This window comes from Micropterus dolomieu, linkage group LG01 (assembly GCF_021292245.1).
Source record: "Micropterus dolomieu isolate WLL.071019.BEF.003 ecotype Adirondacks linkage group LG01, ASM2129224v1, whole genome shotgun sequence".
Lineage (NCBI taxonomy): Eukaryota > Metazoa > Chordata > Actinopteri > Centrarchiformes > Centrarchidae > Micropterus > Micropterus dolomieu.
In genome coordinates, this window is record NC_060150.1 from 10,312,971 (window position 1) to 10,327,182 (window position 14,212).

At 42.0% G+C, this 14,212-nt stretch overlaps 1 protein-coding gene across 3 annotated transcripts in view; it reads left to right on the forward strand.

Moving 5' to 3' along the window:
• LOC123974990 (histone demethylase UTY-like) overlaps positions 1–14,212 on the forward strand; it is a 36,271-nt gene that overhangs the window by 10,516 nt on the left and 11,543 nt on the right. For 2 of the 3 annotated variants that reach the window (XM_046056078.1, XM_046056093.1), the window contains 11 exons: positions 1,396–1,504; positions 1,821–1,870; positions 6,403–6,461; positions 8,445–8,565; positions 8,971–9,025; positions 9,958–9,992; positions 10,756–10,849; positions 11,175–11,301; positions 11,802–11,900; positions 12,312–12,531; positions 13,858–13,995. In XM_046056078.1, coding sequence (XP_045912034.1) covers positions 1,396–1,504; positions 1,821–1,870; positions 6,403–6,461; positions 8,445–8,565; positions 8,971–9,025; positions 9,958–9,992; positions 10,756–10,849; positions 11,175–11,301; positions 11,802–11,900; positions 12,312–12,531; positions 13,858–13,995 — 1,107 coding nt within the window. The remainder of the gene's footprint in view (positions 1–1,395; positions 1,505–1,820; positions 1,871–6,402; positions 6,462–8,444; positions 8,566–8,970; positions 9,026–9,957; positions 9,993–10,755; positions 10,850–11,174; positions 11,302–11,801; positions 11,901–12,311; positions 12,532–13,857; positions 13,996–14,212) is intronic. The other variant, XM_046056087.1, reaches the window with a different exon arrangement.

Consider the following 14,212-nt stretch of genomic DNA (forward strand, 5'->3'; position numbering starts at 1 on the left):
GAGGTAAATGAAGTAGGGCTGAAGCGATTCATCGATTAATAAAAAAGCTTCATTTAATCCATATAACTATACAACACACTGTTTCGCACAGAAATTTATTACTGTCGCAGATCGCGCTTACGCTGTGAACACGACGTGACTATAATGGAGCTGTTTGCAAAGTGGAGGAAGAGAGAGAAAATAGCAAGGGACAAAGAAGAAAGTGTCCAAAGTATGGGATTATTTCAAGCTAAAGAAAACAACAACTCTAATGTTATTCTGTCTACCGTAAAACAAAACTGATGTAGCCTTGGCAACAGCACGACGGCACCTGATCAGAAAGCACCCGATAACAGTAACAGCAAGCAAAAGTACTTCTTGAACGACGCATCGATGAATCGTTGAAATAATTGATAGAAACTTTGAATACTAAAATCATCGTTAGCTGCAGCCCTAAAATGAAGCGTCACTCACACCACTGTACAACGCCAAGTTTAACTTTCATCCATTTCATGTTGATAGCCTATTTCACCTCTGTTTTGTGGAATAAGGACTTTAATATTTTGATCACCTAGCTTGTGAGGGTGGGTCAACTTAGTATTCTATGCCTATTATTTCAGTGTGTCAGATACATATTTAATCAGCATTTAGGTAAATATAAGTATAGGACTCGGAACAGGGCGTCCCTACATAAAATCAGATCCATTCCTTTTTATTTTTGTGCATAAGACTACAAAATCTCCCAGGTGCAGCCCTGTAGCTGCCCAGTGGAATTGGTCAAATGCACTGAACAAATTTGCTCAAGATGGTTAAAAATGTACCCATAGCTTAACTTTCACTGTGTCAGTAGTGATAAGTCAATGCATTAGGGTTGTTAGAAAATGTAGTTAAGTGTGTGTGTACCATATAGCTGGCAAAAGCGCCCACTGCTCCATGCCTGTTATTTAGTTTTTGAGTAATTGGTATGGCCCTTTTTTAACTCCACAGATCTTGTAGTGTGAATCCAGCTCACGGGCAGCAGCTGCATTCTGTATCTTTTTTTTTTTATCAGGGCATGAAGATCTGTAATGGAAATCAGAAAAAAGCCGTTCTTATCTATAGCAAACTCCTTTCCAGTGATTTAGTCCAGGGCTGATATTTATATGCTGAAAATAATGTGAGTCGACTCAGCCAGAAGTTATGGAGCTGACGTCAGCTGAGCAGTGACTTTCAAAAGTTCAGTGTGACGTTACTCTCTGATTTTCTCTCTCTAGTTATCTTCTCTTGCTCTTCCTCTCCCCACGTTTGTGATCTTTACAGTATACAGACATGGATGATTATGTGTGTTTCCCAGCCCCTCTCAAGCTGTACTGCACATGTACGCATATCTGGCAGACGCACATTTGAGGCAATGTGTATTTGTGTTCCCCCGCCCAGGCTGTTCGCTGCTACGATTCGCTCATCCTTAAGGCTGAGGGCAAAGTGGAGCCTGAGTTATTCTGCCAGCTGGGCCACTTCAACCTCCTCTTGGAGGATTACCCGAAAGGTGAGTAATCTCTCCTTTTCTCCTGCACTCAAGGGGTTTGCAAAACCATACTTGGCTTGTATGTTTTTGTTCAGAGATGCTTGGTCAACTGTTTAATCTTCATCTTGGGTTTGACAAACACTTCAATTACCGTACTTTACAGGAGCTTCCATTGACTTTAAATGAACCTTTCAAATTTTATTACATCTTGAAGGACTAAAAGGCAACTGTGTTGCTAGTTTTCTATAAGCGTCTGCAGACATGCAGTTGGCTGTATGGTGTTGCGGTGACAGAGATAAACTCACCCCCCCCATCCCCCCCTCTGCTTCAATTACAGCATTATCTGCATACCAGAGGTACTACAGTTTACAGTCAGACTACTGGAAGGTAAGACACACAAACATCTCATTCACTTAGTGACACTCTCCATGCCCTGTCAGTTACACAATCTTGCTTTCTGTCCCTCAATTTCAGCTCGCTCGTACACAGGAAGCATGTATGATCTCAGTGGGGTTAGATGCTGGTGTGAGATGCGGTTTCAGGTTTCGTGTCATTCTGAGCTTCTGTTCTGTTAAATTGACACTTTGTGGTGAGACTGATTGCTGGTTATAGCTTTTTCTGATCACTCAGCTATAGCTGTGTGGTTATGTAAATATTAGGGGTGTGTCGACACTTGGCTCAAGAGACAAGACACAAGTAGTTAATGCTAGTTTTCCTCAATGATGAATAGGGCTGGGTATCGAGTTCAATACTTTTAGGCACCGACCGAATTGCATCAATACCATCGAGTATCAAAAAATGCCTTGTCTTTCGGTACCAAAGTTTGATACCTAAAAGTTCTTGTTAACGCCAATGACCCAATAAGCATGCAGCATTCTTGATGTGCTCACATCTAAAAGTGACTGTAATTGGCTGTGCTGATGTAAACACGAGTTCATGCCGGTTACGCACAGAGACGTGGCTCGTGGATGTAAAAGACGTGGAGAAAATCAAAAGTGTGGCTTGATGCAACAGCGCGCTATGTAATATTTGCGACGTAAGATAATTGCTGCCAAGAGCGGCGACACGACAAACCTGGTGACGCCCTTGACTGTGCATGGAATAAACTTAAGAGCAGAAAGTTGCTCCGTCTTTGCTGCAACAAGACAGAGCCGGTGCAGTCATCGTCTCAGCGCCTTACTGTCACCGAGCTGCTTCAACATGCCCACCGTACGAGCAGTGTTTTGGTTAGTAGCGTCGCTACAAGTAGCACCATTACTAGTTTACCTACATTTCTCAGTAGCTTGGTGGCAGTGTCGCTGTTTTCTGAATCAAATCAAAGCTCTTTTATTGACCGAGTAGCGCGGTAGCTTCCACACACACCACATTTTCCCAAGTATTTCTGAAAGATCAGTAACTGACGCCACCACCACACACGGACCTGTATGTGCAGCCGGCGGAAGCACTTCCGTGTGATAGTGACCTCACGTACCGATCCTTGGGCTGATGTCTGCGACTTTGCTGCAGTGGATTAAAGACGCGCGGCAGAGTTAACTTTCTATTGTGATAGTTGTCGCCTGGCCACCTCTTCCTCTAGTGAGGAGGAAACTTTGATATGTAGTGGCAGAAACTTGTTTCCATGAGATGAGAGATTTCTGTCTCTTTCTCTCAGGCCTATTGTCGTGAATGTTTAGGTTGCAAGGTTGCCAGAGCACAAATTCACATATAAACAATAAAAAATATATAATTAATAAACAATGAAATGACATTATAAAAACTAAAGAAAGAGGAATAAAAACACAATATAGGCCTATGTAACAATGAAAATATGTCTTGGTTTTGACAAGCAGTAGCATATTTCAAAGGAACAATTATTAAAATAAACTATTAATGATAACAACAATGGTTCTCCGTTTGTTGAGAATAAAATTGGTATCGAAAAAAGTATCGTTCAGGAACCGGTATCGATATCGAAAATCTTTGAACGATACCCAGCCCTAATGATGAATAATAGCAACATTTTAAGCATTAAGACAACAAGCATTCTGGTGAATTCTTTGCAACAGTTCTTTGCCTTTTCTGCTTAAATTTATGGTTGAAATGTCAAAATATAGAAAAACTGAATGTAATGCAGTAAAGCTCCCAGGCATTCCGTATTGCTTTCAGATATGTATTCTCCTGTAGATCATCTTCTCATAATATCATCCCTGCTGAGTCTTCCCTCCTGTTTTGTGTCTTTTGTTTGAGGTAGTAACCTCTTTAAATGTGATTGTGGCACCTTTTCAGGAGAAATTAATTAATTTCAATTGTGTTGATTTGATATGGTAGTATCCCCTTCACATCCTTCTGCAGTCTCTATTCATTCAATTTACACTATACATTTCCAGCTAAACTGAGGCCCCCTGCCATTCACCAGTCCTGTGCAGAGTTGCGTGCATTCCGTGCTGCTGACAACTGTGTGCACGTCGCGGTTTCTCGCGGGTCTGTTTCAAGTAGCCAGCTATTTAAAAATGATGAAATATTCTTTGTGTGGTTCATGAACATTATCCGAAAGTACTGCGAGGTGCGACAACTCGGCACAAAACCAGTGAAGCTGGGACTCGGCCTCTACAGCAAGTGTAACTACCTACACACTACGCCTACATATGCACACTGAGAACCCAGGGTTAGGGTTACAATTTATTGAAAGCTTTTGTCTTTTCTGATTTTTTTTTTTTTTGTATTTACAGCCTTATATGTTGAAATTTATATTGTAAAAGGCAGTATATAAACTTATTAGGAGAAAACTGGTAGTTCTATGTAAAATCAGACGTTGAGCACCCCCATATCACCAAAATGGCATCCTTGTTTTTGAGAAGCTTTGACTGTGAGATTGACAGTCGAATCAGGCTCCGCCCATTGAAGCATCGAATCTTCGACTATTCGGGGTCAGCCCTACACAGAACCCTGTTTCAGACTGTACTGGATGAGATAAGGAGGTGGAAGCACTTCTGATCAGGCAGAAATATCACCACAAATCCATACACATTAACTTCAGCATCTTCCACAAAGTGCAGCTCACTTGATTTTACTCTGTCGCGGCAAACGTGTTGCGGAGTTAGTTTGCAAAGTGAGTCGACGTTATCAGTCACACATTTGTTTTTCCACTGCTTGAGAAAATTGATGTGTGGTGTGACAGCGTGTGAAGTGTCTTCTACTTGAGTCTCACAAGACACTTTTTCACCTGACAAGAAATATAGTCACGTTTTAATCTTGTGAGATCCCGTCACAACCATAGTAAATATGTATGGATTTTGTTTACAAGAAAACACAATGCCAGAGAAGATTGAGTACATTGTGAAGTGTGAAGTTAGTTTCTTTGTTGTTCTTATAAATGTGTTTGATTTTCAACATTTTGTGTAGTGTTTTAGCAGCTGTCTGCATCAGATACATGTTTGGTGTACATGTAAGGCAAGGCGAGTTTATTTGTATAGCACATTTCAACAACAAGGTAATTCAAAGTGCTTTACATAAAACATAAAAGCAACAGGGAAATATAAAAAAAAGTTTAAAAGCAACATAGGGAAATTGAAAAAAATACACATTAAAATATAAGTGTCAAACAGGACAGTAAACGTTACAGTGCAGTGTACATTCAGGGTTAAAAGAGTTAAATGGAAAATAAAAACAGGCTGAGGGGTTGAGCAAATAATGGAGTTACAATTATTTTGATAAGAGATTAAACGGAGAAGTACACGTAACGTACTCTCTCTAGCTAGTCTGTACTCGGGTCCATAGCAATCTTTGGGTCCACTGAAACCCCAAAAACCCTCGGACACTACAGAGAAACCAGGACATGTCTGTCCGCAGGCCACTTTGATCCAGTTATACTCTGGACCCACTTGCGCGTTTACAGGTGGACAGAGGTTCCTGCAAATCACTCGCATGAGATTTAAGACCACTTCCTTCACTCTGTTCAGTCTCACACTCATCTTTTCACTCAATTTCATTTCTCACCGTGTAAATATTTAATTAAAAGCAATGGTAAAAAGCTGAAAACAGGACAGTAAAAGTTGCAGTGTAGTTAATGGCAGTGGTAAAAAGAAAAGTCTTCAGTCTTAATTTAAAAGAACTGACAGTTTCAGCAGACCTGCAGTTATCTGGGAGTTGGTTCCAGATAGACGGAGCATAATAACTGAACGCTGCTTCTCCTTGTTTAGTTTTGACTCTGGGGACAGAAAGCAGACCTGTTCCAGACCACCTGAGAGGTCTGGATGTTTCGTAACGAAGCAGAAGATCAGAAATGTATTTTGGCCCTAAACCATTTAGTGCTAACAGCGGGATGATTTTGAAATAAATTCTTTGACATACAGAAAGCCAATATAAAGACCTCAGAACTGGAGTGATGTGATCCATCTTTTTGGTCTTAGTGAGGACTCGAGCAGCAGCGTTCTGAATCAGCTGCAGCTGTCTGATGGATTTCTTAGGGAGCCCTGTAAGGACACTGTTACAGTAGTTGAGTCGACTGAAGATAAATGCATGGATAAGCATTTCCAGGTCTTGCTGAGACATGAGTCCTTTAATCCGTGATATATTCTTCAGGTGATAGTATGCTGACTTTGTAATTGTCTTAATGTGGCTCCTCAAATTCAGGTCTGAGTCCATGACTACACCAAGATTTCTGGCTTGATTTGTGGTTCTTAACATTACAGATTGAAGTCGAGCACTGACTTTCAATCATTCCTCTCTGGCTCCAAAAACAATAACTTCAGTTTTATCTTTGTTCAACTGAAGAAAATTCTGGCACATCCAATCGTTGACCTGCTCAATACAGTTACTCAGCACTTGTATGGGATCATAGTCCCCTGGTGGAAGTAGTGGAAGATGAATAGTGGGGTTTTATTGTTTTTTTTATTTCAACAATGTCATAATGAGCTCTCACCTCTCTCCATTGCACCCAGAATGCTGCCTTTCTGTATGGCCTGGGAATGGTATACTTCCACTATAATGCCTTTCAGTGGTGAGTACAAACTATCTTTTATTTAATTTGCATATAACTGTGTGAGTCTTTTTTAGAAATACCCTTTTGCTGGTAGTAGCACTATGACCAGAGAGGCTGAATTACCAATACAAATCCAGGGTTTTTCCTGGCTCAGAATGGGCCTTTGGGAGGTGACTTTGCGCGACAGTAAGCATGGCCGGTACGCGTACAGTAAAAGCAGTGAGTTAGCTTATGACTGAAATATGTAGTTTCTTGTAATTTCTGACCATTTGATAAACAAAATATATCTACAATATTTGGGGGGGGGCGGTAGTAAAGGTATAAAAGTATAATGTTAGTATTAATTTATATATTTACAGGCTACACTTGATTTGGATAATCTGCTTACAAATAGTTTAGTAGTTGAGCTTCAGCTGTTTCACAAATAAAACCTTGCTCTGATATTAACCTATACCACTGTGGTTAAGGTTTGATAAGTGCTAATGTTTGTGTATTATAATTTCAGATCATAGTAGGCTATAGGCTACTATAGCTTACTATTAGTAGCCTAATATTAATTCCAGTTGGACAAAACAGTAGTTTCATTTTTACATTTATTCATTTAGCTGATGCTTTTTATCCAAAGCGACTTAGAATTGCTATACATGTACAGAGCAACTAGGGGTAAAGTGTCTTGCTCAGGGACACAATGGTGGATGTCTCATAGTGGGAATCGAACCCAGGTCTCCCACACCAAAGGCAAACATCTTATCTATGCGCCATCACCACCCCAGTAAGACTCCCACAGTTATATGCATTTTTGTGGGATGTTTTCAGTCATTCAATTATTGTGCAAGACAAATGCTCTACTTGGTGGTTAGTCTCTCATTTGTTTATGCAAAGTAGCCTACTAACTCGTCAATAATAATAACCGTGCATACAGAATAAGAAGTTCAACATTTCTAAAGTTTACTGTAGTGCCTCAACCTTTATGTCCTGCTTCCTCCTGGCTGTGATTGGTTGGTTTGCGAAAAGCGACTTTGACAAGCCTGATGCACACGGCTGCATGACAGGCTCCCGATCTCCCTGCGTAGATTAGCAGGTAGGCTATAACAGGAACAGGTGAGCGTCACGTAGAGCACAGAAAACCTGATCTGGAGAAGGCATAGAGGGGAGAAATGTAAAATGTAAAAGTGACAGTACTGGTGAATACAAATGGCTTTTAAATTGTGAGAAATAACAGGAAATCATCTCTCCCAGTAGCGCGAGCTCAGATGCGTAGCGGAGCGTTCATGTGCAGTCAAACCAGCGCAGCAGCTAGTTTATTAATCAGCGATGTTTATGAGAGGAGAGGTGACTGCTGGAAGACAAGACGTCATGTTTAAGTTTATGTACTGCTTGCTCAACAGTTGTTTGATAAATGGCTATTAAAACACAGTGTCAAGACGCAAGCGTCAGCAAATGCAGCAATTGTTCTCAACAGCTGCAGGCAAACTGTCAAATTGTTTTCAAGAGACACACACAAATCCAATACTTTGAAAAGCCCATCCTGCTCGCCTGCTACGTTTCTTATAGCAAATGCTGCACCTTGACATTTCAGCCACCAAAGATGAAAAGCTTGTATTGGCCAACTTTCCGCTGCAGTATTAGTGGATTCAGCTGCTGTCTGATTGAACAAGCTAATAACAAATGGGGTACTTTCTCAGTTACTGTGGAAGGAACGTCTTTAGTATTCAGTCCAAGATGGCACACATGCAGCGTGACTTGAATGAGCGACTGTCTGGCCAGCAGAATGTGCTGCATCTTTGGTCGCATTCACACCTGTTGTTTGGTTCCTCTGGTCCAGAACAAATAAAAAAAATAGTTTCCTTTATAGTTGTCGTCCATTTAGGGTTTGCAGAAATTCATTACAAACTAACTGGACCTTGACCTGGTCCAACAATCGAGTATTATCGTATGTCTTCCTTTCATATGTTTTTCATTCCGCCCTTCTCTTCATCATGCTTTCCTTTGGTCCCGCAGGGCGATCAAAGCATTCCAGGAGGTGCTGTACATTGACCCAGGGTTCTCCCGGGCCAAGGAGATCCACCTACGCCTGGGCCTCATGTTCAAGGTCAACACAGACTATGAGTCAAGCCTAAAGGTAGGGCCAACCCCAAAGCTGTAACTCCAGTTCCAGGTTTATAGTCATGGATTAATCGTATCTTAATACCAGACTGAGCACTGTTGCTGATGTTTGATTTTAATTTCTTGAAAGCAGCAAAAAGAATAATAGCTGTGAGAAAATCTTGAATACTTCTTGAACCTAGCCTGCATTGTCCACAATTTGCGGGGTGGCTTCACAGCAAAGGCGCACCGCTGCCTTTGTAATTAAGCACGTACTGGAAGTGTTGAGTTATAGCAGCTTAATGCATCAAGATTTGCTGAACAGAATAGAAAACGACGGGCCCCGCTGTGACACTAGCTCTGAGTGGCTCCTGGCAACTAGTGATAAATAAAAGTAATAGTATTGGTGCTTTTACTGACTGCTACCCATGTTCTCTCACAGCATTTTCAGCTGGCTTTGATTGACTCCAACCCCTGCACTTTGTCCAAAGCTGAAAGTAAGCACCTATTTTTTTTTTTTATTATTTTACATGTTCATATATTTATTTGCATATTAATAAATCACTTATATTAAGTGAATATATTGATTATATGCTTTCTGGATTGTTGTCTGCAGCTTACATTGTAATAAAACAAATAGAGGCTTACTTGGCTCTTTTTTTAATGATTTGAGGCTTCTTATAGAATTTCTGTTCAAATGTATTTTTCCTTGTTTTTATATGCATCACACAATGTGCATTATATTAATTACTGTGGTACAAATATCCAAACAAGAGCCATTCGTAGACTGCACCACTCTCAGCAGAGCAAAAGTCCCTTTGCATCCTTGCATCTTCTCAGCAGCAGCAGGGAAACTCAAACATCTTATTGTGTTGGGCTGAGCTGCTGGGGTGCAGTCTGGGTAGAGTACTGGCATTATTTGATATGCCGCTGCCATCTCATCTCTCCCGCCCCGGTACCTGTTACCTTGACGACAGCAATATCCATTTTTTGCCCGGTCTCTCGCTGTGTGCCTCATTGTGTCCCCCTCATTCCTGTTTGCACTCACTCACACATACATAGCAAGGGCAGCCCCCGTCTTTCTTCCTCTCTCTCTCTCTCTCTCCCCCCCTCCCCTCCCTCCTCTATCTCTCTCCCCCTCTCTCTCCCTCCATCTGCTGAGAGTCACTCAGGCAGCTTAGATCAGACACTGCAGCGCTCCAGACAAAGGAAGGTGCCGTCAGGAGCACAGCTACCTATCTGGTCCGTTACACTCAGTATAGACAGGCAACCTTGGGTTTCTGACACCTTTTTTTATTTACACCGCAGCACTACTTTTTAAAGACTTGGGGAGACTATTGGGAGGATTAACTCTCAGAAGGGGTGGGGAAACCTTTCTTAATGCTAAATAACCTCTACCTAACGTGTTTCCTCTTCTTTCCTTTCACAGTTCAGTTCCACATTGCTCATTTGTATGAGATTCAGGTAAGTGCTTGCTCTTTTATTTAACCTGCACTTCAGTTGTGTTTCCTCCCAAGGACACAAGCCATTTGTTTGGTTTCTGCAATTTGTAATCATGAAGTGCTGCGCGTTGATTGGATGCCCAAATGCTGAGGCAATCGCTCATCACCCAGCTGCCACTGTAAAATCACGGGGCATCTGAACGCTGGGGATAGCCCTGTTTTTTTGTTTGGGTATTTTGAACCAGGTGCTGACAAATTAAAGAGGGAGCAGAGTGTGTTAGTGGGTGGCGTGCGAGAGGGGATGGGAGATTAGGCTCAGCCGATCGACGGGGTTGCCACGGAAACAAGAAAGTCTGTCTCCCCCTCTTTTGTATGCTGGTGGTCTCTTTCTCTTTATGTGGATTTCAGTAGAGAAGTACAGTAGCTTTCACCAGCTCTGGGAGTAACAGCCTCACGACTTTATTTTTTTATTTTATTTTATTTGGGGGGGGGTAATGCTGCAGTTTAAGTCTCAGGCTTAGGTTCCATGCTGCCATTGAACAGCACATCTTTGGATGCAAAAGAGAGGGCCATCAAGAAGGATGGAGAGACGGACAAGAGGGATGACCTCGCTAAAGTTCTGGATTCAGATGTAATCCTTAAAGCTGTAAACAATATTGTAATTTGTGTTTTTTTCTCTTCTCTCATCACCCTCTCCTTATCCTCCCCCATGGTACATTTCTTCTCCCATTACTGTCTTTGACCTTCTTTTATCCCCCCACTGTTCCTCCACTCCTCATGTCCAGAAGAGATACCGAGCTGCCAAGGAGGCCTATGAGAGCCTTCTGCAGACGGAGGATCTTCCTGCACAGGTGAAGGCCACTACCCTGCAGCAGCTAGGTAAGAATGTGCACAGACTTAGTTTGGTATGGCAGACAAGAGTTAACATTTAAAGTGATGGGGGGGAAAAAAAGCAAGTGTAGTTTTATTCAGCTCATTGGATGAAACCATTGTAAATAAATTATTAAATATTTTCTTGTTTCATGAGGGCCTTTCCCCAATGCATTGTGTTCTAGCCCGTTCTATGCAATCATTTCTGGACCTTAAGTGATCTTCATAGAATTCTAATGTTTCAGGGGAACTTCGTTATTTGACTTACTTTTCACTTCTGTTTCAAACAAAGTGCTAATGAAAAACAGCGATTGATTAATATGGCGTTTCCCAGGCTGGATGCATCACACGGTAGAACAGCTCGGGGACAGAGCCAGCAGGGACAGCTATGCCATCCAGTGTCTGCAGAAATCTCTGGAGGCCGACCCCAACTCTGGACAGTCCTGGTACTTCCTTGGCAGGTACGTTGTTAAGCGTTGTTTGAATATAAATCTTCTGTCATCTGAATCGTGGTAAATTGTAATACCACAAAGGTAATATTTGGACAGACTTATTTGACCGACGATTTTGCAATACCAAGCAAATCTACTGTGGCACAGTTGCAGTTCAATCAAATGAGCCAAATGCAAACAGGGAAGTGATGGAAATGAAAACCTGTTTTGTATATAATTGGTGAAGAGAACAAAATCACCATATCGGTCCTGGAATTTCTACTGTCATTGAGTAATTGTGGGAAAGTTGACTAGTTCAACAACTGCTGCTCACGTCTCGAAAGGTTTGGGAATTTGGGGAAACTTAAGTTGAGATCACGGTTAAAAAATGTATGTTGCATGCAGTCTGTAGAAGTAGAAAGTTCAAATGTTTATAAGAAAGCTTTATGTATTAGTTATTTGACATACTTCATTTGTTAAGAGGTTTTCCATGTCTGTAGCACAACCCTTACAGCCTGTGTCTCCTGCAGGTGCTACTCTAGTATTGGGAAGGTCCAGGACGCCTTCATCTCCTATCGGCAATCCATAGACAAATCAGAGGCCAGTGCAGATACCTGGTGCTCTATAGGGTAAGGGTCAATTTGTTCAGTGAAGGCTGCAGTTACATTCAATTTTAATGGAAGTGTTTATACCGTAGACTGTAGAAAAACATGCATGCAAGCCACTACTGTCACCTGCGGGTTTCTGAATGGACTTTTTGGAGTGACCGATACTCTTACTTTTTTTTCCCCCCAATTGTTTTCCATATCTATCTATCCATCCTACCTCTAATTTCCCAATTAAACCCTTGATTCAATCACTTCCTTAACCCTTATATTTCCATTGTCTTTTGCATGAAAAATACACTGTTCATCTCTCCTCTATCCTCAATATCAAATCCTTCTCATCTCACCCTCTCTGTACCTCTTACGTTTGTCTCTTTTACCATCTCTCTCCCGTGCACCCCTTGCTTCTCCATCCGCACCTTCCCTACCCCTCAGGGTGTTGTACCAGCAGCAGAATCAGCCCATGGACGCTCTGCAGGCCTACATCTGCGCCGTGCAGCTGGACCACAGCCACGCCGCGGCCTGGATGGATCTGGGCACGCTGTACGAGTCCTGCAACCAGCCGCACGACGCCATCAAGTGCTACATCAATGCCACACGCAGCAAGGGCTGCACCAACACCACCGCGCTAACCCACCGCATCAAATGTCTGCAGGTGGGTGGAGAGAGGAATGTTAAAGCAGGAGGTGCCTTGGCTGTTTGGATGCAGCTTGAATTTGCTAATCCAGACACCCTGCCAGCGTGGATATCATTAATTAAAAGTAGGGATGTCCCCGTTATGTTTGAAGGAATGCTGCATGAAGGAAATTTAGCCTACATGCTTTCCTATAGGATTCTTCTGTAGCAACATCAGTGGTTCTCAACGCTGCTCTGCTTTAAACACGTACTGACACACGCTGTCATATGATAAATTGAAACTGCTGGCTGCCATTTATAATTGTGTGCGCTCCACGGGTCACTCTTTCACAATGCTTTTGATTTCCAGTGTTTTAACAGAACTTGATTTGGGCATATTCAACAGCTGGCAGGACAAACACACAAAGGTTTAGAAATGTACCAGGATTTATAAAGCAGGTCCACCTGCCTAAGTTTTAAAATTCCTTCCACTAGTACAGGGCGCAGCAGGTGGGGTTTCTCACAGTTTCCTATGTACTACCATCATTGCTCCCTCCTGCCTTTTGCTTTCCTTCACATCCCTGCGCAGCCACAACTGTGTTGAATAAATGTATAAATTATTTCCACTCAGATGTGAATAGTATTTGTATGAGTATTTTGGCACAAAGGAAATTTATGAACCCAGAGGACCTGAAACCATACAGGGGTAAAAACCAGAGTAGAATAAAATCCAGGGATCTCTGATGGCACTTTTTGGTGGAACTGGAACCTTTTTTGAGCTTACGTGTTTCAGGGAAAGAGTATCCCAGTAGCACCCTTGAGGAATAATACATTTTCCTTATTTATTTATTTATTTATTTATTTATCCTTTTTGTGACCAGTTGACTCAAATGGCCCTTCCAACCGCTTTAACAACCGGGGTTCTAACAATCCCCATATCATGTGTTAATGTATTCATCTATATTTTTGTTCAAGCAATGTCATTTTCCTTTACATATGCATGAAGGAATGTTACATTTCCACCACTTATGTTAAATTCATGGCATTAAGCAAGCTCAGTGGCTTGCTTTAATGGCATTGTGACTGTGTTTGGGATTACTGTTGCTGAATGTCATTCAAGTAGTAATACCTCCTCGTATGGTTGATACTGTACATGACGTAGGTATATTATTACCAGCCAAGACACATTGCATATCGCTGTCAGTTTACAACTTAGCTTCACTTGTGTTTTAACCTCTTACCTATTTACCATTGCTGATCATTTCCTTGTTTTGAGGTCATCGTTTTTTTATTTAAAAAAAAAAAAAAAAAGCCTTGTGTTTTATTATTTTTTTTTGTTTTTTCACGTCGTTTTCCATTCCCCTAGGCTCAGTTGAGTAACCCCCAGCTCAGTAGCCTACAGAGTAAAAGTAAAATGCTCCCTCTTATTGAGGAGGCATGGAGTCTACCAATCCCAGCTGAGCTAACCTCCAGGCAGGGAGGCCTGAGCAGTGCACCACAGCAGGTGAGAGACCAGATAGAGCTACTTACACCTCCCGCCTCCCTCCCCTCCCTTTTGACTGAGCGCACACTCAGCCACATAGGCACTCAAACACATAATCGTAATGTACACACAGACATACCTGCTGGTCACCACGCGCATGCACTGTTGTACATAGTGATGGGTAACACTTGAGCTTAACTCCACCTTCAACACGGGGGGGGGGGGGGGGGGGGGGGGT